General features: G+C 48.4%; 1 protein-coding gene across 7 annotated transcripts in view; it reads right to left on the bottom strand.

The window, feature by feature from the left end:
* SPECC1 (sperm antigen with calponin homology and coiled-coil domains 1) overlaps positions 1-26,202 on the bottom strand; it is a 268,950-nt gene that overhangs the window by 47,981 nt on the left and 194,767 nt on the right. For 6 of the 7 annotated variants that reach the window (XM_045985036.1, XM_045985034.1, XM_045985031.1 and 3 more), the window contains 5 exons: positions 24,947-25,089; positions 23,601-23,701; positions 19,340-19,421; positions 15,439-15,625; positions 11,112-11,214 (listed from right to left, as the gene is read on the bottom strand). In XM_045985036.1, coding sequence (XP_045840992.1) covers positions 11,112-11,214; positions 15,439-15,625; positions 19,340-19,421; positions 23,601-23,701; positions 24,947-25,089 — 616 coding nt within the window. The remainder of the gene's footprint in view (positions 1-11,111; positions 11,215-15,438; positions 15,626-19,339; positions 19,422-23,600; positions 23,702-24,946; positions 25,090-26,202) is intronic. The other variant, XM_045985032.1, reaches the window with a different exon arrangement.

Here is a 26,202-nt window from a genome sequence, read left to right as displayed (position 1 = left end):
GCTTGTTACAAGTTGTTGACTAGATTCCAGGGCTATGAAGAGGCTGGTTCTGACGGATTTTGCCACCTTTCTTGTTGCTTTTATAGAGGGAGGGAGTCTTGGATTTCCTTAGTCCCCCATTTCGCTGATGCCCTCATGGTGCTATTCCTAAGGGTGGGTGATGGGGATCCACACATCCAGATGCTGTGGACGGCATCAAGCAACAATGTCCTACCCCCTCCAGGAGCTGGAAATTGGAAAGTGCATTTCCGAGAGGCCCCTGCTGCTCGCATTCAGGATGGGATTTAGGTTCGGTTGGTCACCCGCCCTCGCAGGCGATGCACTCAGAACCGAGTCACCCAGAGAACGAGGCAAGGTCGGGGCATCCGCTGGTCTAGACTGCAGGCGAGGAGCTCTGGTTCTGGAGCCAGCAACTCGAGCAGCAGGTTCCCCGTGGCGCCTCTTCCTATCACGAAGGCTGCCTCTTTGGGGGGCCAGTTCTGATGTACAGATGTTGGGAGTTAGCCCTAGAATTCCAGCTAGTGTAGGTTTCTTTCTTTCTTTTTAAAAAAGATATATTTAAAAAATGTATTTATTGGGGCACCGGGGTGGCTCAGCCATTAAGCATCTGCCTTTGGCTCAGGTCATGATCTCAGGGTCGTGGGATCGAGTCCCGCATCGGGCTCTCTGCTCAGCGGGAGGACTGCTTCTCCCTCTCCCACTGCCCCCGCTTGTGTTCCCTCTCTCGCTGTGTCTCTCTCTGTCAAATAAATAAAATATTTTTAAAAAAGAGATTTATTTAGTTAGTATTTGAGAGAGTGTGTGTGTGAGCACTCTCAGACATAGGGAGAGAGAGAGAATCTCCAGCAGACTCCCCAGTGAGCATGAAGCTGAAACCAAGAGTCAGACACTTAACCGACTGAACTACCCAGGTGCCCCATCTAGCATATATTTCTTTAATACTCCTAACAATTCTGGGGGCGTCTACCCTTACTGAATAAATTCCTTTCTGTTTAAAACGGCTGGAGTGTATTCAGAGCCCTGAGAAATTCTGGTGGAAAGTGGCAAGCAAATGGAAGGTCCACCAACAGGCCACTAGAAGGGCGCCTGGGTGACTAAGGGGTCTTCTGGGCGTCCGCCTTTGGCTCAGGCCATGATTCTGGGGTCCTGGGATTGAGCCCCACACGGGGCTCCCTGCTCAGCGGGGAGCCTGCTTCTCCCTCTGCCTCTTCTGCTCCCTCCGCTTGTGTTCTCTCTCAAATAAATAAATAAAATCTTTAAAAACCAGGCCACTAGATCAAGTATTGCATATGCCTACACTGGAAATCCATGCAGGAGCTACAAATAATGAAACAGCTGGCCGTGTACTCCCAGAAGGAGGAACACAATACATCCACGGCAAGCACTCCTTGCGTATCAACGTATAACTCTATTTTTGTAAAGTTTAAAGACATGTACTTGTATATTTAAGACAGTGGTTCTTAACCAGGGGTGATCCCTCCCTTCTCTCCCCTGGTGGGGGACATCTGTCAATGTCTGGAGACTTTTTTTTTTTCAAGATTTTGTTTTTATTTATTGGACAGAGATCACAAGTAGGCAGAGAGGCAGAAAGGGAGAGAGGAGGAAGCAGGCTCTCCGCTGAGCAGAGAGCCCGATGCAGGGCTCGATCCCAGGACCCTGAGATTATGACCTGAGCTGAAGGCAGAGGCTTAACCCACTGAGCCACCCAGGTGCCCCTGGAGACATTTTTGATTGTCTCAACTGGGACAGTGTAACGGCATCCTGTGGGTAGAGGCCAAAGACGGTTAAAACCCTACAACGTGTAGGGCAGCCCCCACGACAAGGAACTATCTGGCCTCAAATATCAACGATGCCAAACCTGAGAAACCTTGATTTCAAGAAAAATATCAGACTATTATCAAAATGACACTTTCAGAGAGCAGGACTGAGCAACAGGGTAGGAATTATGTCACTGTTTATACACAATGGAACACTGCATTTCCCCCCCAAGAATTAGGATTTTTTTTTAAATTGAAAAGATACAAATAAGAACACAGCAAGGAACACCATTTATTTCTAATAATAAAAGGAACTAATGCTTTGTGTAAAGATTCAGAAAATACCCAACTAAAGAGAAGATCAGTTCTCGGGAAACGAGGCCTTTTGTCTTTATCTTCCAAACCGATTTCTCCTGCTGCCTCAGGTTGTAAGACAATGCCTGGTGCCCCTGAAAACCTCTTCACAGATCATCGCGTCTCAGACACAGCTGCGGATACAGAGACGCCGGGTGAGGAAAGGCCCCATGAGAATAGAGGCCCACGATGACATTCATCTTCCACTGAGGATTCGTTATAAGGAAGTCAGGAAAAGCAGCACTCTGATGACAATAAATAAATCACAGCATTGTATGTTTTCTCTGAGTGGTGCCTGGTGGCCTTCCGGAGACTGGTCTCGACAAAGGAAACAGCAAACAGCTCCGCAGGGCCGCCAGGCTGTTGCTGTTGGGCGAGCATATGCTAGTACTTGTCTGTGGGAACTCAGAGACAGAAAAACAGAGGCCGCCGGCGACGTGGGTGTTCCTTCCAGATGCAAAGTAAGACTTGTTTTGGACAACCCGAAGACTGCTCTTTTCTCGGACAAAGAAGAAGACAGAGGGGCGCCTGGGTGGCTCAGTGGGTTAAAGCCTCTGCCTTCGGCTCAGGTCATGATCCTAGGTCCTGGGATTGAGCCCCGCATCGGGCTCTCCGCTCAGCAACGAGCCTGCTTCCCCCTCTCTCTCTGCCTGCCTCTCTGCCTACTTGTGATCTCTGTCTGTCAAATAAATAAATTAAAAAAAAAAATCTAAAAAAAAAAAAAAAGAAGAAGAAGAAGACAGAGCTCCCAGCTCATGGGCTCAAAAGAGGTTCAAAGAGGCCTGTGCGTGCCTTCCGGACACTACAGCTACCCCTCCCCAGCCCAAGTCTTGCAACATAAAAACTCAGATGGGTTTTGAAGTCAGTCTCTCGCTCTCTTAACACCTGTTTCTTGCTACCTGACATGCAAGAGCCCCGTACGATTTGAGTAAGAGAAGACACTTGTGTACATTTGTATCGCAGGGAGGGGTCCGCCAACTTTTTCTGGGAAGGGCCAGACGGTGAATAATTTTGTAGGTATACGGCCCCAAAGGCTCTACTGTAAGGACTCAACCCTGTAGTTGTAGCATGAAAGAGTTACAAGCAAAATGTCTCAGGATGACTGTGTTCCAGTGACCGTGTTCCAATAAAACTTTATTTAGAAGAATGTGTGGTTGGCTCGATTTGGCCCCCAGGCTCCCGGCTGAACACTGATCTGAGTGGAGGCTCAAATCTACCGTTACAGGATCAGGTCTACATTAGTATTATTTTTTTTTTGTTTTTAAGGATTTTTTATTTATTTATTTGACAGACAGAGATCACAAGTAGGCAGAGAGGCAGGCAGAGAGAGAGAGAGAGGAGGAAGCAGGCTCCCCGCGGAGCAGAGAGCCCGATGTGGGGCTCGATCCCAGGACTCTGAGATCACGACCTGAGCGGAAGGCAGAGGCTTTAACCCACTGAGCCACCCAGGCGCCCCTACATTAGTATTATTTCAAATGGCACAAGCTTTGGGAATACCAAGTGTTCACTTCACTGTCTTTGAAAAATAAGATGGGGCCGGGCCAAGAGACAATTCTGAGCTACGCATTTCAGGGAAAGGGCATTTGAAGTGTATCACTTCAAAAGGTGCCATTTTTCTTTTTCTTAAAGATTTTATTCACTTGAGAGAGAGAAAGAGTGCGCACAAGCCAGGGAAGAGACAGAGGGAGGCAGAAGCTTTCAAGACCCTGAGATCATGACTGAGCCAGAGGCAGACGCTTAACTGATGGAGCCACCCAGGCACCCCCTGTCCTAATACATGTTTGATGCAAAGAATATATTTGGGCTATACAAAGTGAATACCTGTGAATCCCACCTCCCAAATAAAAATCAGAGTACCCAGACCCTGTGCATCTGTCTTATTTCAATTAGTTTTTAGTATACAAGGTAGTACCCAGGTATGTTTTTTAAAGTTCTACTTAAGAAGATTTAAAATTTATATTACACTTTCCTACCCACCCCTATCTACCCGTTACCTGTCACCTCCCCGATGCCCCATGAGACCCCTTCCTACTGCTGTTTAAAAAAATAATTGCTTCACTGAGATATAATTCACATAAAGTTAACTTTTTAAAAAAAGATTTTATTTATTTGACAGAGAGAGCACAAGTGGGCAGAGAGGCCGCCTGAGGGAGGAGAAGCAGACCCCCCCGCGCAGCAGGGAGCCCGACGTGGGGCTCCATCCCAGGACCCTGGGATTCATGACCTGAGCCGAAGGCAGAAGCGTAAGTGACTGAGGCACCACCCCAGCGCCCCTAAAGTTAACTTTTTGAAATGTGCAGTTCAGTAGCTTTGAGTAGATTCACAAGGTCGTGGAACTTTTACTGCTGTATAATCCCAGACCGTTTTCATCAGCCTCAAAAGGAAGCCGGAGCCGGGTCACTGCTGCTTCCCTTCCTCACCCCCACCCCACTAACGTGCTTTCTGACTCGTGAATTTGCCGACTCTGGACAATTCACATGTATAGAATCATAGAATATGTTAATTTTTTTTTTTTTTTTTTTTTTTGCATCTGGCTACTTTCTTTAAAAGATGCAATTTTAGGGGTGCTGGGTGGCTCAGTCAGTTAAGCGTCTGCCCTCAGCTTAAGTCATGATCTTGGAGTCCTGGGACTGAGCTCCCAGTGGGGCTCTCCGCTCAGCAGGGAGTCTGCTTCTCCCTCTCCCTCCGCCTCTCCCCCCTGCTCCTGTGCTCTTTCTCTTGCAAAAATAGGTAAATTAAAACTTTCAAAAAAATAAAGATTCTCTCTTTCACTGTGCCCCTCCCTGCTGCTCGCTTGCTCTAAAAAAATTGTTTTTTCATAATTATCATGGCTGTTAGTGCTTAGTTTTTTAAATTTACATGCAGTTCACCATCTTGAGCTCAAGGCCCAGCAGCCATGAAGGCGGTCAAGGCCTGCACTGCAGGGAAGGTCTTCAAAGCTCTGGGAAGACAAGATGATCACTAATTCCCGTGGAGACCAGGGCGGAACTCGAGGGAACACCCAGGGCAAAGGTGTGTATGACTTAAGGTGTCACCAACCACTTCTCCCTGGGCCGTGGCAAAGGCCAAGCCACCATTCCTCCTTTGGTGCTTAAACTGCCCCCCAGGAGCGTTGAGCCCCATTTCCACTGGGAATGAACCCATGATCCACTCTCCAGTCGGTCCCAACCCACCTAGTACCTTGCCTGCTGTCGTGCCCAGCCTGCGTCCCGACCCTCTAACACATCAGGCTGCTTTCTGCCCCAGCCTCTTGCTCTAGCCGTTCCCTCTGCCTGTCCACTGGGCTGGCTCTTCCGATCATTCTGGGCTGAGGGGACATCCTTGGACAGCCCTTCCTGATCTAGGGTGCCCCCTGTCACCCTGCACTGTCCTGCTCCACACAGTCCTTGGGCCTGTTCCCCTGGCCCTTCTCTTCTCTTTCTTTGTTGTCTGCTCCCCTTTGCGGTTGGTCTAGACCTGGCTGCTGAGCACAGTAACGAGCAGGCGTTCAGTATGGATTTGCTGAGACTACGCACGTTTTCATAAAATCAGTTTGGTGACTCCCACACCCCAACCTTGGACTAAAACTAGTCCGATCATCTCATGATCTAAATTCGCCTGACTGTCCTGGGTCATCATCAGAAGCGTTCTGGCGATTTCTCCCAGAAACTGCCAGGAGCCCTCTGAGCCACCCTGGTACAGTGACAGCGACACCCAGTTCCTAATGACCGCAGCCCCTGAGGCCACAGCCAGGTGCCCTCAGCGCTTCGCAACTCAGTCCGCCGTCTCAGTGCTCGGGAAGTAAAATGAGAAGCCCCTCAAAATCTGATCCAGCCTTGGTTTAAAATTAAAAGATTAAATGTGAATCGCAATGCTACATGATGGGATGATTTGGGGGAAAAACTGTGTTGCTGGCAACTAGATTTTCTTACTAAACTGCCTTACTTAAATGATCTTAGTAAAAGATAAGGAAGAGCTAATTAGATGATATTTACACACCAGGGACTAGAGAAGCCTCGTGAAGAAAAACCCTAGAAAGGGCAAAGATCTTACAGAAATTTAAATCCATGGAGCTCCTGCTGCTGTCAGAAATGTTCTTCTGCTCGACGTCCTGACAAGGAGGAAGGAGCTCCCGGGCTATTCACCTATTCCAAAAGCTTCTGGTTTGATCTCTCAGGAATTAAGCCTTTTCCTGTGAAGGAGAGTCTGGCAACACAGCTTACCAGGGAGGCCACAGGACACTTACCAACATGCAGAACACGTTATCAGAAGACGGAGGTTCCCTTGAGCAAGAAATGAACTCGAGAGGCAACGGTAAATAACCCCCTGCTCTCTCCGTGTGTGCTGGTTTTCTCATTGGTCGGGAAACTTCCGAATCACTGGGTCCAGCGACAGAGTCCGACACAGCAGTGCCTCTAGCAAATCCAAATCCACTTATGAAAGCTTGTTCTCCCCCGCGTCTTTGGGCCAAAGGGAACTTTCTAGCGCTAAGGCATGGGAGTGCTGAGGTCCTACCAATACCCAGAAAACAGTAGGGGAGGGGGGCTCCCCACAGTTGTGAAGTCAACGAGTTTGGCGCTGCAGTGTCCTCTGCCATTGCTGTCCCTGTCCTGGAGCCCTCGGACCTCAGCGAGGCTAAGGATGGTCATTGCACTTGACCTTCTCCCCTCCCTCCGCTGAGGGACCTGGCCTGGATGAGTGGGTGCAGTTCAGCTGTACGTCTCGGCACGGGCCTCGCCCCTCCCAAGAAGCGTGACGAGGCACAGTTACCGCACAGGTCTGCACCTGGCACCCTGGCTGTGTTCCTAGGGCCCTGCTGCGCGCTGGCCAGTGCGCCCAACGCTGGTGATTCCGTCAAGGTCAAAGGGAAATTTAAAAGGATGAGTTCTGCCAACACCCTGAGTGAACTTTAAGCTTAGGAAAGCTGATTCTGGCCCAGGGCCTCCAGGGAAGAGCCCAGCTGAGCTAATAATAAATGGGTGTCGTTTCCACCCCTAAATCTGTACTAAATCACAGCAAGAGAAAACTAGAAGAGAGGAGTGGCTGGGACCACAAGGTGACAGAGAATCCCACAGTTTCTTCCTCAGGGTCAGATTTACTTTTCCTAGACGATTAACCCGCGATGTCTGTCCAGGACATTCGTGTTCCTGGGTTCATGTCCGTTGACGCTTTTAATTTTTTACAACACACAGGCTTTTGGCAAGCTGGGATCCAGAACCAAAAGGGTTTTCTTTTTTCCTTCCTTCCCTCCTTCCTTCTTCCTTTCTCTCTCTCTCTCTTTCTTGATTTTACTTATTTGACAGCGAGAGCACAAGCAGGGGGAGCAGCAGGCAGAGGGACAGGGAGAAGCAGGCTCCCCGCTGAGCAGGGAACCCGATGTGGGGCTCGATCTCAGGACCCTGGGATCATGACCTGAACCGAAGTCAGACGCTTAACCCACTGAGCCACCGAGGTGCCCCCTGTAAGGGTTTTCTTAGGCAGAGGTAAGACTCTTAGATCCGAGGTTCTCAAGGCTGCCTGCGCTCAAGAATGGCCTGAGGCCCAGGACCCTGCCTAGGGGACTGCAATTCCTGAGATCCAGGGTCAGGCCCCGGCATACATATTGCATAAACGTTCCTCGATGCCTTAACAAGTAGTCAGCACTGACAACTGGGCCTGGTGGCTGCGTTCTAAGACACCCCCACTATCTCCACTACCCGGTGTTTCTTCCAAGATCTGTTAGGTCACCTGGCAAAGGGATCTGACAAATGGAATTAAGCTTGCTAATGAGCCAGTCCCCCAAACAGGGAGACTCTCTGGGTGGGCCTAACCTTATCACATGAGGCTTTATTTATTTAGAAAAAAAATTTTTTAAGGATTTTATTTAGTTGAGAGAGAGAGAGAGAGAACACAAGTGAGGAGAATGGAAGGCAAAGAGAGAATCGGGCTCCCCACTGAGCAGGGACCCCAATGTGGGGCTCGATTTCAGGCTCCTGAGATCATGACCTGAGCCTAAGGCAGACACCTAACCCAGTGAGACACCCAGGCATCCCGAGACTTTATTTAAAGCAGAGTTTTCTCAGGCTAGAGGCAGAAGTCAGAGATCCAAAGCGTCCACACGGGCGGGATGTGATGGCTGCTGGTGACCGAGGAGGAAGGGGGCCATGGGGAAAGAATCTGACCAGGCTCCAGCTGCTGCGTGTGACCCGGGCTGACATCCGCAAGAAAGCGGGGAGCCTCGGTCTTACAACCACAGGGAACCTGTCGCCGGCCTGAGAAACACCTGGTGGGTTCTTCCCCCGAGCCTCCAGGTGAGAACACTGCTCGGCTGACATCCCATTTCCAGCTACATCGTGCTGGACTTCGGACCTCTAAAAACTGTGAGCTCATAAACAGGTGTTTTAAGTCCCTGAACCTGGGACTTTGTTACGCCGCAAGAGAAGCACACCAGCGACTTTGAAAGCAATGCAAGTAACTGACCACTTCCGGCCAAACTATTTTTAAATTCCATCTCCCAGAGGAGGGGATCTGACTATCACTGCATGTATTTCTTGCCTCTTGGACACTCTAATGCTCTAATTTGACACTTGAAGTCTGAGGCTGCTCAAACCTTAAAACTCAGCCCATTAAAACATGCTAGAAGTTACAGATTCTAGCTTCGGAGAGGCAGGGGAGAGGCAGGTGAGATGTGGGTAACTTCCACCTCCGCCTCCACCAAATTAATCACCAGCGTTGGGCGCACTGGCCAGCGCGCAGCAGGGCCCTAGGAACACAGCCAGGGTGCCAGCAGAGATTTACAGCTGAATTGCACCCACTCATCCAGGCCATTATAAAGACAATCCCAGTCCTGCTGCCACTCAAGTATCTGGGGCCTGGCTCCTGGCCGAGGCCTTGTTTTCTTGCTTGGGTCTTTCTTTCTCTGTCCCCGCCCCCCCAAAGCTTAAGGTTGGGGAAGGAGTGTTGGGGTATCGGAATCTTCAGAATTTTTAGCAAAGTGGGGTAAAGGTGTGGGAAAGCAGGGCCTGCGTGGGGAGAAGGGGGGAGATGACAAGTTTATTTTGATTATTTAAAATTTATTTATTTATTTAAGTCATCTGTGCACCCAAAGTGGGGCTCGAACTCATGACCCCATGATCAAGAGTCACATGCCCTACCGACTTGACTGAGCCAGTCAGGCGCCCTGGAGATGGCAATTTTAAAGAGGGTTGCTATTTAATGGGAAAGGGAACACAATCCAACTTACAGAAGAAAACACTGGAGAATATTTTTGTGTCCTTGGAACAGACAAAGATTTCTGAAATAGGACACAGAAAGCACTAGCCACTGGGAAAAGACGGATAAATGAGACTTCATTAAAATGAAAGACTTCATTCAACAAAAAAGCGAAAATTCAAGCCACTGTGGGAGCAGACATTTGCAATACCTCTATTTGACAAAGGATGGATATCCAGAATATATCAAGAGCTCCTGAAAGCAACCAGGGAAAGACAGAAATCTGATTTTATTTTACTTTTTTTTTTTAAAGGTTTTATATATTTATTTGACACAGAGAGAGAGATCACAAGTAGGCAGAGAGGCAGATGGGGGGTGGTGGGGAAGCAGGCTCCCCGCTGAGCAGAAAGCCCGATGCGGGGCTCGATCCCAGGACCCCGAGATCATGACCTGAGCCCAAGGCAGAGGCTTAACCCACTGAGCCACCCAGGCGCCCCGACAATCTGATTTTAAGACGGGCAAGAGACCTACAGAGCACATCCCCAAAGAGATTACCCAGATGTCACCCACTTAGCATGTGGAAAAGTCCTCGGCCTCATCCGCCAGCAGGGAACTACAAGCCCCAAGCACAAGGAGACGCCCCCACACACTTATCCAAAGAATGGCAGTAACAAGATTGGGGTTGTCGGTGAGAATGCGGAGAAACGATCTCGCCTCTCTGGCTGCGGGGGGGAAGCAAACCGCACAACTGTTTCAGAAATCTGTTTGGCACGATCTTGAATACGGGCACACCCGATGGCCCAGTAATTTCACTTCTAGGTGTAGATCCAGAAAGAGTGAGCGCACCTGTGTTCCGAGAGCAATGCACAAGAACGCACCGGCACCACGTAACGGCAGCCCTGAACTGGAAATAACTCATCTGCCCCGCAAGACTGGAAGGAGCGGATGGAAGGAGCGGATGCATCGTGGGTGTGATCCCACAACAGGTTCCAAGGGGTGAAGAAAATGAACAAACCGGAGAAGCCTTGATAACTTCGTATCGTAGGGGAAGAGCCGGATGCTGGTATGACAGGTTTTGATTGCATTTATGTAAGGTTCAAGGGCAGGCAAAACTAATACAGCATTTAGGGATGCTTTTTGCAGAAAACCACGAGGAAAAGAACTGAGGACGACATTGTCTTCGGGAGTGGGGAAGGGCTAGGATCTGAAAGTCACACGAAAGGTTTGGGGGAATTGACAATACTCCGTTTCTGGAAGGGAGTCGTGCCGGCCTGGGTTTTCGCGTCATAACGGCCCATGAAACTGTACCTGCTATTTGGTGAATTTTTACCTTTGTATATGATATTGCTTAATAACAAAGCTTACACTTCTATCAAGCATTACTTCCCCGTGTAACCTTCCCAGAAGACAAATATTGTCTTGATAAACTGAAACTTTAAACTAAACGCAAACAGCTCTAAAGTAACAGAAAAAATGGGGCCTTTGTGTCAGTCAGGGAGAGGCACCCTCTTTGGGAAGGTGCTTCAGCCAAGGCTGTCTTCCCTGGACTGAGGCAGCCTGCTGGGCCCATTGCTTGCGGCGTCTACATCTCCTCTGAGCAAAGAAAAAGGTGCAGGAGATGCGGACCCGCACTGAGGTCTGTAGTCTGTTGGCTGGACTGGCTCTCGGTCCCACTTGGCATCACAGCAAACCCTACTACCACCGCGGCCCTCCCCAGGAGAGCAGAAGGGCAACAATTAGACACCAAGCATCTGCACGCACAGGACAAATACGGGCCCAGGACTGCTGCTGCCCAGAGCTGGCTGGAGGCTGGCCGACGCCATCACTCACCGCGTAGCCTTCTGTCTTCTTCTGGCACCATTTCAGGAGAGCGTTACGCTTGGAGCCGCCATATTCCCGGGCCAAGGCAGCCAGTGGGTCTCTTCTTTCCACGCTGGTTAGAAAGAAGAGCACAGAGTAAAGAGAAGATGCTAATGTTTAGAAGCCTCAAGTACATATGAGACAAGTAACTAGATTAGAAAAGCCAAAGTCTAGGTCAACCCAGGGAGACTCAAGAGAAACAACCAAATCGGTCGCATTAATAGTGCATTTTATTATGCCTCACGATACAAAAGAAAAATTAATTTGTACTTCTTGGCTACTGGAAGTCTGGGAAGAGGCTGGTTTTGGTTTTGGTTTTGTTTTTTTAAAATCCATCTGTTGGCTCCGTCCACCTAGCCCTTAACTGACTTAAGTACAGTGCCGTTTTCACTGAAGACGCTATAGAAAAAACACTCCACAAGCTTCAAGGCTTCACCTTATCTACATAACATATAAAAGGAAGACCGAAAGAGCATTTAAAAACACCAGATTGGCTGGTGCTGGTAAGGAGATACCAGGTGATCATCAGTAAAAATGACTCAAAACAGGGCCTTTGTACACTCCACAGGGGGCCCTTCTCAGTGTGTGCTATGTTAACTCAATTCTGAGCACCTGTTTAGCCAAAGGAAATGATTTTACTAATTAGTACACAATAGCATTCTAATTCTCAGTTTGCTGTAGACATCTGTTAATCTGTACGCTACCTAAGATTATCCACATACTACTAAGGGATTTAAGACCACACAGCGTCTTCCACGATGACTATCATGAACTGAGAATTAGATTCCCCCAGTGATGGAACAGCATGAAGGAGAGCAGGAACGAAACAGCTGATGTATCTCTGGAACATTTGCTGTTAATAGACAATTTATGAGCATGTTAACCCCTGAACAGCATCGGGAATGGGGCGCTGGTTCCACAGCTGAAAATTCACGTACGACTTTTGACTCCCCCCAAATTTAACCACTAATAGCCTTCTGGGGACAGGAAGCCTCATCGATACCATATAGTCGATGAACGCGTATTTTGTAGGTTATATATATTGTACACTACAGTCCTACATAAAAGTAAGCTAGAGAGGGGCGCCTGGGTGGCTCAGTGGGTTAAAGTGTCTGCCTTCGGCTCGGGTCGTGTTCCCGGGGTCCTGGGATGGAGCCCCGCTTCGGGCTCTCTCTGCTCGGCGGGGAGCCTGCTTCCCTTCCTCTCTCACTTTGCCTGCCTCTCAGCCTACTTGTGATCTCTGTCTGTCAAATGGATGGATAAAATCTTAAAAAAAAAAAAAAAAGTAAGCTAGAGAAAGAACATAGTAAGAAAATGATAAAAAAGAGAAAACAAATATATAATACTGTATTGTGTTTATCAGAAAAAATCCACATCCGAGTGGACCTGTCCAATTCAAAGCCCGTGAAACAGGACTTACCCCTAGATGTGTGTATCATCAGAGCACACGTGCAATTACGCTCATAGTAGCACTGTGTATACTAAAAACCCGAAAACAAATGTACGTACTCAGGAAAATGGGAGAACGGCAGTGTATTCCTACACCGGAATACTGTACAGCAGTAGAAACTGATGAATTACAGATGTACGCAGTAACTTGGAACGAACGGCAGGAACAATTTTGAAATAAAAAAAGAAAAAACCATAACATGCGTCCATGTATACAAAATTTTTAACGTAGTAACGTATTGTTGATATTGTTGATATTGTTTGGGGATACAAGCATCCGCTGTGAGAACTGGGAAAGAAAAGCAAAGAACAACACATATCATAGTCAGAGACGGTGGGGACCCTGGAGTGGCGCAGAGAGGGGGCTTCCCGGAGATCTCAGTGGTAATAATAACTTTATTTTCCTCAAACTGGAAGCTTGATCCCCAGCAGCACTGTTGTTCTTTATACCTTACACGCATTTTATTGTTACTGTTTTGTAACATTCTGATACTTAATAAAAATACTTTAAAAAATATTTTATTTGTTTGAGAGTGACAGAGTGAGCACAAGAGGGGACACAGGGGCAAAGGGAGAAGCCGACCCCCCCCCCACCCCCGAGCAGGGAGCCTGACACGGGGGTCCATCCAAGGACTCTGGGATCATGACCCGAGCCGAAGGCAGCAGCTTAACTGACTGAGCCACCCAGGTGTCCCTTAATAAAAATACTTTAAAAATATTTTTAAGAGTAATGGGATGATTCCAGACCTCAGCCACCTGAATTAAGGTAGAGAGATTTTTAAGAAGAGTCATAGTTGCATTAAAAATTTTCTTGTGTAATTTGATGGCTGTTGTCCCTTGCACCTGGTATATTTGTAAACTGAAGTCCCCGAGTTTCTGTGGTCAGTTATGGTAACTGTGCCTGTTTATTACTTCATCGCTTAGAACTGAATTTCTAGGTCTGACAAACTAGGGAAGACTGAAATGAAGGTTTTGAAAGGAGCTTCTGTATCCATGGATGACCAAAACACTAACAGAACAGGTTTCTTTAAAAAATAAAGTTAACTAGATACGACACTCCCTCCAAATTAATAATAATAGGATGAGAACTTCCAAAACAAGTGATTTCTATCCTGTCATTTGTCTCAGTGACGTGGATACGAAAATAAAATAACACATTAATCACTAATTTAATCTTTCATGATGAAGGGTAATAATATAAATTGCATATTAACATACACATAGCCTTTTCGTACGCGTTTCTGGCATAGAGAAAAGAGCAGTTTCAGGCTAGCACTAATTCTGGGCCTTAAAAGCAGTTTTGATCACTTAAATCTCCTGTGCATAAACAAGGCTAATATGTAGTATCTGAGGCTTTAAGTTGAATCTCTGAAAGGTATGACTTCATCTATTTGGGTCCAAATACACGCTACACCCAAAGATCTGCCAAGAGCTGAACTTATTCAGACTTTCATAAAATCCTTTACAATACCCATAATGGTAGTGAGCATGTCCGCCAGGCAGCCGTTACTCCCCAAGCGGCTAGTTCTGTGTATCTGTCTGTCCACCTGTTCCCAAGCACTGGCTGCCCGGTGCTGTGCGTGTAGCACGGCCCCGGGGCCCGGGAAAGAGACCGACGTGTGAGATGAAGATTCACTGTGTACTACAGCGCAGCCGAAATAAACGGGGACAAAGGCTCCCACGACAGGACGGTGCATTAAATACCCCACATGAGCGTAAGACAGGGAAGGCAGAGAAAGGGGGTGTCGGTACCACCCGGGTGGCTGGTTACCAGCCCGTGGAGGGTTTGACTTTGCAGGGGAAGCACTCAGGAGTGTGAGAGGACGGGAGGGAGACGATTCAGGCCGGGCCCTTGTGAGTGGTCGCAGAAGCTCGTGTCACTGCAAAGGCTGAGGAGGGAAGTGGCGGGGGAGCTGGGGGGGCCGAGCCGCGGGGAACGCAGGGAGCAGAACGAGGAGCGCGGGTGGAAGGGTGCACGACAAGTCAGGGGAGGTTTCTGAGAAGGTCTGCACGGGCTGCGCTTCCTGTTTTCGAAGACGGACTCCGCGTGGAGAAGCGGCGGGAGAGGCGAGGGTGGGGAAGTGGCTGGCCTGCTGGGGCCCGGGGGAGCAGGAGCACTGAACAGGGAGAGCTGGCCGAGGTGGGAGCCACGCCGGGCCTCTGGTGGCCACCCTGGCCGTCTCTGTCCCCCCGGCTCTCCCCTCCCGTCACTGCCAGTGAGCTCGTGATGCTGACTTCAGGGCGCCCCTCCAAGCCCTCCCGTATGCACCGCTTCCTGCACCGCTACTCAAAACCCAAATCCGAATCCCACAAGGTTAGTGGCTCCTCCCTGCTTTACCAAAAAGAGCAGGAACCTCTAACCTTGGCAGTGGAGACCATTCGCCAGGTGACCCCAACCTCCCTTTCCAGCGGGGATAATCTGAGCACCCGTCCGCCTCCCCAGCCCATACTAGGAGATGATGACGCGTCTGCCAGGGCCGGTCCTCATGAAGCCCCCAGGACAGTCTAACCACACGAAACCACCCCCAGCTCCCTGAATGTTGTGCAGGGCTCCTCACGGGAACCCCCGCAGGCCCCCTGGCAGAAATGCTGCCTCCCCCCTTCCAGACTTCTCAACCCAACTAACGACACCCCAAGAGTCTGCGTCCACTTCTGGTTTCACGGCCCTTTCTCACTTTGCACAGTCCTGCTGCCCAGGGCCCGCCTCCCGCGCTGAAGGCACGTTCTGTGTCTGGTTGTTTTCATTCAGGAGAAATACACATGCGAACAAACTGACCACAGGCGGTGAAACAGAAGGAAGACTACAAGGCCACCAGCCCAGCCCCGTCTCACCGTGTAAACGTGATACCTGAGTTTGCTCTGCGGTTTCAAGCCCCCAGTGGACGCGCTCAGCAGCCTCGTGTTCCCGAAGCCCAGAGAAGGGGGTCTGCTCAGGGACTCCAGCGAGGGGCTCTTCCGGAGATAAGGGTCCGGTTTCAGGTCTTCACCCCTTCCCTTTAGAAGATCTGTGTGGAGAACAATACAGTCACCTATTCCTGAAGAAGAGAAATTTGACTGGTCACCACACCTTCTTCTCAAGTACAACAGAATTCTCACTGGATTCCTAAGTATAAATATATAATAAGTGTAAGTTTATAGAGTTAAGTAAAAAAACGCACACCGGGACATGGTCTTTTCTAGAAAGGACTCTCCAGGCAGGACTGACTATGTAATTTACAGAGACTAATGCCAAATCAGCCCCTCATTTGAAAATTATGAGAATTTCAAGACACCACCCTTGGTGCCGTGAACCCAAGCCCTCCTAACCCTCTGCACAGCTCTTACCCCCTCGAGCCAGCCCTGCGCCCCAGTAAAGCACTTTGTTTGAACCGACAGGCATCTGAGAGAGAGAGAGAGCTGGCTGGAAGGCACCCAGTGGGATTTTCAAGTCACAGGTGGCCGCAGGCAAAAAGCTGGGTACCAAGAATGGTCATGATTTTATAGGGGGAAAAAAAAAAAAGCCATTCCAGTCATACGGTCTGGCTTGCTAAAAATAAGCGAACATAAATTCTTTAAAGACTCTGCTCTGCTGTTCTATTAGGAGTCAAAACAGGTTAATGAAACAGGCGGAATCCTCCGGATCGTATTTCCTGAAGCACCACCAGAGCACAGACCGGGAGAAAATGTCGAGAGTGTCTGGTTTGGACTGACAAAGGCAAAGGCAACGGGAGCTCAGAGAACCACGGTGGCTTGCTCAGCGCCACACGACAGGCCTCTGTGACCAGGCTGGGCCCACGGTCGCCTCCTATGACACCATAAATAGTCATGGAAGAAAACAATGCTTGTACGGCTAAGAGCCGCCAATTATGGGTAGCAAAGTGGGGAGTGAGGCTAATGAGCTTGGAAGAGGAGAGGGAAAACAGTGCTTACATCACTAAAGAGAACAACAAAAACAGTGCATTAATCTCCTTTTGGCAGCTTCTGATGACCTCAATGCTGGCAAGGCTAACCCGAAGAAGCAGTTTTTACCGCGTAACCCTTTTTTAATACACCAAATAGACTCCTCCGCGTAGACAGGTGTCTGATGGGGCAAAGGGGCGCACTGACAAGGAACGGGTTACCCTGGGGCAAGAACTACTGGGGTTTGAGCGCCAGGTTTAGCCTGTCAATTAAAACGACGGCTTCTTCGCACAAAAGGCATAGTGGGAGGGACAGAGAAGACACAAATATTGTGACCAAAAGCTCATGTGGTACTTAAAAACATGGTTGAGATGGTATGTTTTCTGTTATGGGTATTTTAGCCACAATCACAAAAACAAAACCAAACCAAACAAAAATAAGCTTGCCTAAGAATACATCACTGTGCCCGTAACCAAGTTATCCCCGATTTTCCACTACACAGCAAGTGGCGAGATCGCAGATCAGGCGGGTTTCCAATACTCTCGTTTGACCTCCTTCCCCGTCGGCACAGAAAGAAGAGCTCTACTGGCTTCACTCACCCTTTCTGTTTGTTGTTTTTTTTCTCCTATGCTCCCGTCCTTAGTATTTCCTTCTTTATTTATTTGACAGAGAGATCACAAGTAGGCAGAGAGGCAGGCAGAGAGAGAGGAGGAAGCAGGCTCCCTGCAGAGCAGAGAGCCCGATGCGGGGCTCGATCCCAGGACCCCGAGATCATGACCTGAGCCGAAGGCAGAGGCTTAACCCACTGAGCCACCCAGGCGCCCCTAGCATTTCCTTCTTCCTTGGAGTCATTATTCTGACTCCAAGTCCTTATATGATAAACTTTTATCACTTCTTTATGGTGTTGCTGATCAGAGCAATCCCCCGCCTCGTTACCAGAAGGCAGCATGGCAGAAAGAATGCCACCCTGGTCCCAGAGCCATTCAAAATCAGGGAGGGGGGATTATTAATCACTTGATCTCTGTACGGCTGGAGTCTCTCATGCGCAAAATGCAGGGGACGGACCAAGGGAGTCTTCAAATCCTCAATATCGATGTTAAAGTCTAAAACCCTTTTATGCCATGAAAAAGAAAACGAAATTCAGAAGTGAAAAGAAGTAAGGTGGTGGGGCGCCTGGGTGACTCAGTGGGTTAAAGCCTCTGTCATTGGCTCCGGTCATGATCTCAGGGTCCTGGGATCGAGCCCTGAATCCGGCTCTCTGCTCGACGGGGAGCCTGCTTCCCCGTCTCTCTCTGCCTGCCTCTCTGCCTACTTGTGATCTCTCTCTCTGTCAAATAAATAAATACAATCTTTAAAAAAGATTGAAAGAAGGGGGTGAGGTAAAAGACTTCTCAGTCAAAAAGTAAAACCTCACAGAAACGACTATTTTAAGAATAAACCTGACCATGTTTGACCAAGATCTAAAAGAACAGTGGAATTCCTTCAGTAACCACGTTACAGAAGTCTTGTCTGACGGTTAGAAACGAAGGCTTTCTATCTACGCAGTCTGGATTTCCGGCTTTCGTGCCCTGCTAGAGGCACCAGTAAAGAATTTGTTTAGTGTTCTTTTCATCTTTTCTGTGGCTTTACAGTAAGGACAGAGTCATACACATACATTTCTGAGGCATATACTCGGGACAAGCTTACCCTTCTGCGAATGTCTGCTCTCACAGGTGAACTGAGCAGAAAGGCAACAGAAGCTAAGGTCAAGGTCACCCCTTCCGCTCAGCCCACAGCCAGCCGCGTTCACTCAGCCCCTGGAGCGAACCTCTGAGGGAGACTGCACTATTTCCAACCCAGAGAGGAGGAAACCACAGCCCCAGGAGGTGGAATGACGGGGCCAAGAGGCAAGCCCACCCGTGTGTGCCCCGCTCCGCTCCATAACTGCGGCTTCACCCTGGCCACCAGCACTCGAGGGGCAGGAGTGACAAAGCGACAGGGAGGATCGTGGATTCCAACCACTGCGTCACCGGCAGGGTCCGGATTTTAAAAAATACCGGAGTAACAACAGGAAGAGGGCTACATTCAAAGGCAAAGGCAGCGCTAAAGAGGCATATTGTAGGAATTGTGGAAGCAAGAGACCTTCAGAATCAGATAAGATTTTTTTTTCTAAAAATAGTTACTTCTAAAGATGGTTAAGATATTCTCTTGAGATTCCGTAAAAAACCAACACAAAGCTCCCCAAGCTAGACATCTCTCCCGAACAGATGCACACGGAGAAGTACAGTGGCCGGAAGCAGGATCTAACATCCAGAACACAAACAGAGTCTTAAATCATTTGGAATAAATGCCGTCAACTATTTTTCTAAGCTTGGTTTCAGGCAAAGAAGAAAAGTAAACCTCACAAAATAAGAGGTCAAAAGTATCTGCGGTTTTAAAAATTTTTTATTTTATTTATTTTTAATTTTTTAAAGATTTTATTTATTTATTTGACAGACAGAGATCACAAGCAGGCAGAGAGGCAGGCAGAGAGAGAGGAGGAAGCAGGCTCCCCGCTGAGCAGAGAGCCCGATGCGGGGCTCCATCCCAGGACCCTGGGATTATGACCCGAGCTGAAGGCAGAGGCTTAACCCACTGAGCCACCCAGGCGCCCCTGTTGTTTTTTTTAAAGAGTTTATTCATTTATTTGTCAGCGAGAGAGAAAGAGACAGAGAGAGCACCAGCAGGAGGGAGGAGCAGAGGGAGAAGCAGACTCCCTGCTGAGCAAGGAGCCCTACAAGGATGTGGGGCTCGATCCCAGAACTCTGGGATGAGGACCTGAGCCAAAGGCAGACCCTTAACCAACTGAGCCACCCAGGCATCCCAAAAGCGTTTGCTGTTTAAGATATTACCTGAGAGGGGAAGGTCTGGAAGATCCAAACGCTGAGTCACACCTTTGCTGGCCGGCCGAACACCGCTGTACGTTGAATGTCTCTAAAAAACCAAAGGGCACACCAGCATGGTGAGCCTGTGATACCTGATACATAAACATGGTGTGTGGCGCATCCATGCCGCAGTTCTCAGGCTCAAAGGAATCACCAGGGTTAGCTTTTAAAACAACTTATTCTTTCAATATCTTTTTTTAAAGATTTTATTTATTTATTTGAAAGACAGAAATTACAAGTAGGCGGAGAGGCAGGCAGAGAGAGAGAGAGGAGGAAGCAGGCTCCCCGCTGAGCAAAGAGTCCGATGCGGGGCTCGATCCCAAGATCCTGGGATCATGGCCCGAGCCAAAGGCAGAGCTTTAACCCACTGAGCCACCCAGGCGCCCCCAATATCTTTTTTTAAAAGAATTTATTTATTCATTTGACTGGGGGTGGGTGGGGAGAGGGAGAAGCAGACTCCCCGCTGAGCAGGGATTTTTTCCCCCCACCCCTCCTTGTTCCTGGAAAATTCTACGTATATTCTAGGGGGTGTGTAAAAACACTGATTTTTAACTGCCAACAGATATACGGAAACATGCTCAGTATCACTCATCTTCGGGGAAGTGCAAATCAAAACCACAGTGAGATATCACCTCACATCTGTTCGGAGGGTCATTATTTTGAAAAAAAGAGAGAAATGACAAGTGTTAGCAAAAATGTGGAAAAACTGGAATTTTTGTGCACCGTTGGCGGGAATGGAAAATGGTGCATCCACTACAGAAAACAGTAGGGAGGTTCCTCAAAAAATTAAAAGTGGGGCTCCTGTACCACCCAGCAGTCCCACTTCTGGGCCTATACCCCAAACAACTGAAAATAGAACCCAGAAGAGATGTTTTGCGCGCCCATGTTCCTGGCAGCATTACTCACAATAGCCAAGAGCTCGGAACAAACTACCCGTCCATGGACAGATGAATGGGATAAAAAAAAATGGGTCTATATGCACAATGGAATATTAATCAGTCTCAAAAAGAAGGAAATCCTGGAACAAATCTGGGAGGACGGTTATCTGTGAGGTCGGGCGGGACCACATCTGTGGCTCTGGGAGCCTAAAGCGGCTGCCAGTTTTGACAGGAGCAGTAGTTCTAGGCAAGCCCTTAGAGAAAGACTTGCCAGAAATAGAAGTTCCTCTCACGGGCCACCTTTGAGACGTTCTGGGAACCTTTCTTGGAAGCACAGTGGAGACCAGAGTCTCAGTATTCAAGTCCTTTCTGCGGGACGGGACGGACTCTCGTGATTTCCGGTATCTGGAAGCTAAGGGTGATTGACACGCTCTCCTGCAGGAAGGATCCTTAAGTGGGCGAAAACCCATGGACGGAATTTCCTGGTACTGTTTGTGCAGGAAGGTGCATCAACAGAGGAGTGCTTAAACAGATCACCGCACGTCACACAGCCTTTAAGAAGAACGTGTCATTTCTCCAAACGCTGACAGTAGAAGATGTCTCCGGTATATTCGCTCACTCATTCAACAAATATTGATTGAGCTCCTACTGTGATAGGACTGTGTGCCCGCCACCGTTGCAGACAAGAGGCATAACAGCAAGCAAAACCCCTCCTGTGCTGGATGCAGTTTGCTTAAGATTCCCTCTCCTGCCTCTCCCCTGCTCACATGTGCACACAGGCGCCCGCTCTCTCTCTCTCTCTAAAAAAAAAAAAAAAAAAAAAAAAAAAAAAAAAATCCCTGCCCTCAGGGACTACATTCCAATGACAAAGTGAAATGAGTCAGTGTCTGAACAATGTGCAGTGTGATCCAATTTATAAAACTTTCTCCTCCCTATATACACACACACACACACACACACAATTTTCATATGAAGGAAAAACACCTAGAAGGATACACAACAAGCCATAAACAGTGGTTATTTCTGGGGCTAGGGAGCAAAGCAGAGTTCTTAACTCACTCTTTCTCTTTTTTTTTTTTTTTTATAAAAAGAGATAGCGAGAAGAGACCATGAGCAGAGAGGAGAGGGAGAAGCAGGGTCCCCACTGAGCAGGGAGCCTGATGTGGGGCTCAATCCCAGGACCCTGAGCGGAAGGCAGAGTCTTAATCGACTGAGCCACCCAGGCGTCCCTAACGCATTCTCTTTTCAACGGACTAGATCAGTGTGACGGTAATGGAAGGCTAACAGAGGTCAGAATGAGGGCTACGTTAACAGATTCCCCATGGGTGGTGGCAGGAAAGGGCCCTCTGATTCGATGAAGATGAAGATGCTTTATCTCGGTGTTAGCTACATGGGTGTGTGTACACAGAAACATTCAAGCTGTATATATTTAAAAGGCGCATGCTATACTTTATACATGAATCAGAGCTGGTGGTGCGTACCTGCTCACAAGGACCAATTATTAAATCTTCAGGAATTTTGCAAGCTAGTTTTCAACACGGCCCCTATTCAGATTAAACTATACTATAAGCAAAAGAACTAGATACTCAAAACTCACTGCTTCCTTTTTATTAGTCTTCCCACGATGACTGGGGTTACTTACACTTACTCCCCCTGTTTTCTAGAAATACCACGTGATAAATGTCTCTTCTCAGCTCCGTGTTCACTGACGTCAGGGAGCTAGCTAGATGCTGGCGACGATCGGAGTACAAACCCAGGCTTTCACCCCCTGGCAAGGAGCCAGCTGTTAAATGTTTTATCAGCAACCTCGTGTGTGTAGCTCAATGAATTTAAGTCAAAATGAAGCATGATCTGTTTCAGTTTTATTAAATAAACTCGGTGATTATTATAAGTAATTGCTTTACCTGGTTTTACATATGAAGTGTAGTACAAGGTATCTTCCAGGGTAAAAAAGTGAAAAAAAAAAAAAAAAAAAAGAAAAAGTAAAAGAAAAACTGAAAAGATCCCAAACAACAGGGGCGCCTGGGTGGCTCAGTTGTTAAGCATCTACCTCCGGCTCAGGTCATGGTCCCAAAGTCCTGGGATTGAACCCTGCATGGGGCTCCCTTCTTGGTGGGAAGACTGCTTCTCCCTCTCTGGCTCCCCGTGCTTGTGATCTCTCTCACTGTGTCTCTCTGTCATAAATGAATAAAATCTTAAAAAAAAAAGGTGGGGGGGGGGCGCCTGGGTGGCTCAGTTGGTTAAGCCGCTGCCTTCGGCTCAGGTCATGATCTCAAGGTCCTGGGATCGAGCCCCGCATCGGGCTCTCTGCTCAGCGGGGAGTCTGCTTCCCCCCTCTCTGCCTGCCTCTCTGCCTGCTTGTGATCGCTCTCTCTGTCAAATAAATAAATAAAATTAAAAAAAAAAAAAAAAGATCCCAAACAACATACACTGGCTACTAAGGACGCCAAAAAAGGGCACTTGTGACTGATGTTGCCCTTGGCTCAGCAGGAGCTGCTGAATGTTATTGTAACATGGAAAGTCTTGGTCTTAGGAAATGCCGAGAGGAGGGCCTGGTTGGCTCCGTCGGTGGAGCGCGCGACTCTTGATCTCGGGGCTGGGAACTCCCAGGTTGGGTGCAGAGATTACTTAAAAATAAAATCTTAAAATAAAAAAAAGAAAAGAAAATGCCATGAGGCCAAGAAGCTCTGGTCTAGAACCTTCAGAATATGTCAAAGGTGACAGAGATGGCAAGCAGCGAACTCTGAGAAATTATAAACCGCAAACATTTTCTCTCCCTGCGGTGCTTTAAAAAAAAAACAAAACACTTCCTTGAGAAAAACAGCTAGTTCAATATCCACTTCTGGTAAAAATTACAATTGAACTGAAAACTTCAGATGTATCTTATGGGGAACAAAATGTCATTAATAAATCGTATGAGGTTGACAGTGTCTCAGACCTTTATTAAGCCTCAAACTGTAATTTTTTTAAAAAAAGATTTTATGTATTTATCTGAGAGAGAGGGAGAGAGAGAGAGCACTAGCCATGGGGTGGGGGGAACAGAGGCAGAAGGAGAAGAAGATTCGCTACTGCACAGAGAGCCCGATGCGGGGCTGGATCCCCGGACCCAGAGATCATGACCTGAACAGAAGGCAGACACTTAACTGACTGAGTCACGCAGGCACCCATCAAAATCGCAATTTTTCAATGGAAGTTTCATTATTACTATTCATGGTTTATTAAAAATGATGTTCAACGTGCCTCAAAAAATACACCAAGTGGTTTTCACTTCTTGTTTCCTGAGCATGAGACAGCATCATGGATCCACGTGGCCTGGACCACCACCCACATTCCCAAGACCCTCAAAATACCTGCATTGGGGAGACAGCAGCGGCAGGAGCGGTCCTTACTGGAATCCCACTCAGGGGACTTCTGGGGGCTTTATGGACAGAAATATTCTGTCCGGCTCCACCTGCCAAGAAAAGAAATGGGAACATTTCTATGTAGTTTCAGTTCCAAGTAGCAAAGAGCAGCTCCTGATTTGTTCCTGTAAAACCATCCCATGCTGCTTATACCGGATTACATTTACTCCGTTCCCTTCTTCTCTGGACTAGTGTTGAACTGGGGGTGGGGCAGTCAGCTGAATGGGGGCTGGTCTTAGAGGCAGGACCCCAGGGGAAAAGAAAACACACGTGATGCGGTATCCACGGTGAGAAGGAACAGAAAACACACGTGATGCAGTATCCACGGTGAGAAGGAAAAGAAAAGACACGTGATGCGGTATCCACGGTGAGAAGGAACAGGAAGGCTCTTGCACAAACTATTGCTGGTAACTCACTTCCCGTCTTCGTGGGCTGAACGCAGTCACTGGGCTTTTGCATCTTTTAAATTTTTTTTTTTTTTTGCATCTTTTTTTTGCATCTTTTTGCATCTTTTAATATTCGTGCTCTTAATCTCAGCTCTTAATCTGAGCTGCGAACTCTTTTAGCAAAGACCACCAGGCACACCCTAGCTAGCATTAGCTATGACTCCAGCCTCTCTACATGACAGGCGTAACTGCCGTGGCGGAGAGAAGAAATACGCGGCTATTTTGGACAGATGTGTATTCGGTTTCCTTTACTGACTACATTTTTGTGTGTACGGATGTGCGTTCGTCGCAGGTATATAGTTAACGGTGAAGAAAGGTGAATCGGTGACCCAGAGAGATGTTTCTAGAAAAAGCTGGGAATGTATCAAGATCAGGAATGACAGGTCAGCGCGGGTGGTCACACACAAGACCAGGCAGAGAAAAGTCTAAGAGGGGAGGCGGGGAAGGCCAGGGGTCCAGCCAGACACCCAACTGCAGAGACTCAACACCTTGTTTCCTAGGAAACGAAGCCTCTGGTTGGCCCAGCTAAGAGGGAAGTGGTTGTGACCTGAGTTTAATGGACACAGAGGCAGAAAAGGAAGGTGGCAAGTCTGGAATTAAAGCCACGGGAGAGGTGGAGAGAAAGAGGAGGTTTTGTTACACGTGAGCCAGACTCCTCACTGTCCTCTTCCTGGAGCGTCCCCCGGGCTGTGGCAAGTGTCTGGGATACAGTGGCTCCGCGTGGAACGATCTAGACAGAGCCTCTGTGGTTGCATCCCCTGGGGGCCAGTGTTGGAGTAGAGACAGGCTTGATACGCGGGGCCATGGTCTGCATGGGAGTTCTGCTCATGAGACGAAATGATGAAGTACCTGGCCGTCCCAAGTCGAACGACTTGATGAGGGACTTAACAGTGGTCGCAGACTCCGATGGCGTCGGAGACGTCCTGCTCACATAGCCACGCCAGCGGCCGGGAGCCTCAACTCCGGGTGGCTCTGACTCTTCGTTCACGGGTCTGCATGGTAAAGAGCATATCCGACTGAGAAGGCAGCGGGGTCCCATGGGGGCGGGGGGAGACACAGATAACAACAGACCCAAATCTGAAAGGAGGACCCCCAATTTCGAATCCCTTTTCAGGAAATAATATAGGGCTTGCTCTCAGTTTTCATCAGAAACATCAACGTTTTCTTGGGAATGGCCAGAAATAAGTTATTTTTAGAGGCAGAGGGACTTGACACTAGTTCTAAATTTTTAAGATTTTATTTATTTGACAGACAGAGAGCACAAATAGGCAGAGAGGCAGGCAGAGGGGTGGGGGGTGCAGGCTCCCCGCTGAGCAGAGAGCCCGATGTGGGGCTCAATTCTGGGACCCTGAGATCATGACCTGAGCCGAAGGCAGAGGCTTAACCCGCTGAGCCCCCCAGGCGCCCCTTGACATACATTAGATCTAAAAAAAAGGATGTACTTCTACTCTGCATATTGTAAGTATATATATATGTGGGGGGATATATATGTATATATACACGCACACATACATATATACACACACACACACACAAGCATTATAATGTTATTTATTATACGTATTTAGCTATATCGTCCAGGGTGGAGATAACAGATTGGCTTCTGAGAAGCTACATTCCAACCCCCATTTGGCACACAGAGGTTGGAAAGCTGTCCTCTCAGGACTCCCCTGTACTGAGGAGCTCGGATTTGGATTCTACCCATCACAAAGACGAGGACGAGACCTGGATCGGACCCGAGTCAGGGGCAGGAGGCAGGGCATAGGGCATTTCCTGTTGGTAACGGGAAGGGGAGCTTTCCCGCTGACATCCTGATGCTAAGGCTCCCCCCAACCCCCCACAGATAACCCAGTTCTGTGCTGTGGCTTTGGGAGCTGCTCCTGGAAGCTCAGCCTAGAGCCTGCTGCTCCAGCCCTCCCAACAACCCCGCAAGCTATTTAAGGCCCTTCTGCTTAGGTCAAGTAGACAGTGGTCCGCTCTGTGCGACAGAATCCCGACTCGGACATCATCTGTCCTCGGAGAGCAAACCCTAACAGTCCTTTAGCAAACCCTGCGGCGCTGCGGGAGGCGAAGCATCTAGTCTCACCCAAACATTCCCGCTAGGC

Source organism: Meles meles, chromosome 18 (assembly GCF_922984935.1).
Source record: "Meles meles chromosome 18, mMelMel3.1 paternal haplotype, whole genome shotgun sequence".
NCBI classification, from domain to species: Eukaryota; Metazoa; Chordata; class Mammalia; order Carnivora; family Mustelidae; genus Meles; species Meles meles.
The sequence above is the reverse complement of the archived record's forward strand: the minus strand, read 5'-3'. Positions and strand labels throughout refer to the sequence as shown.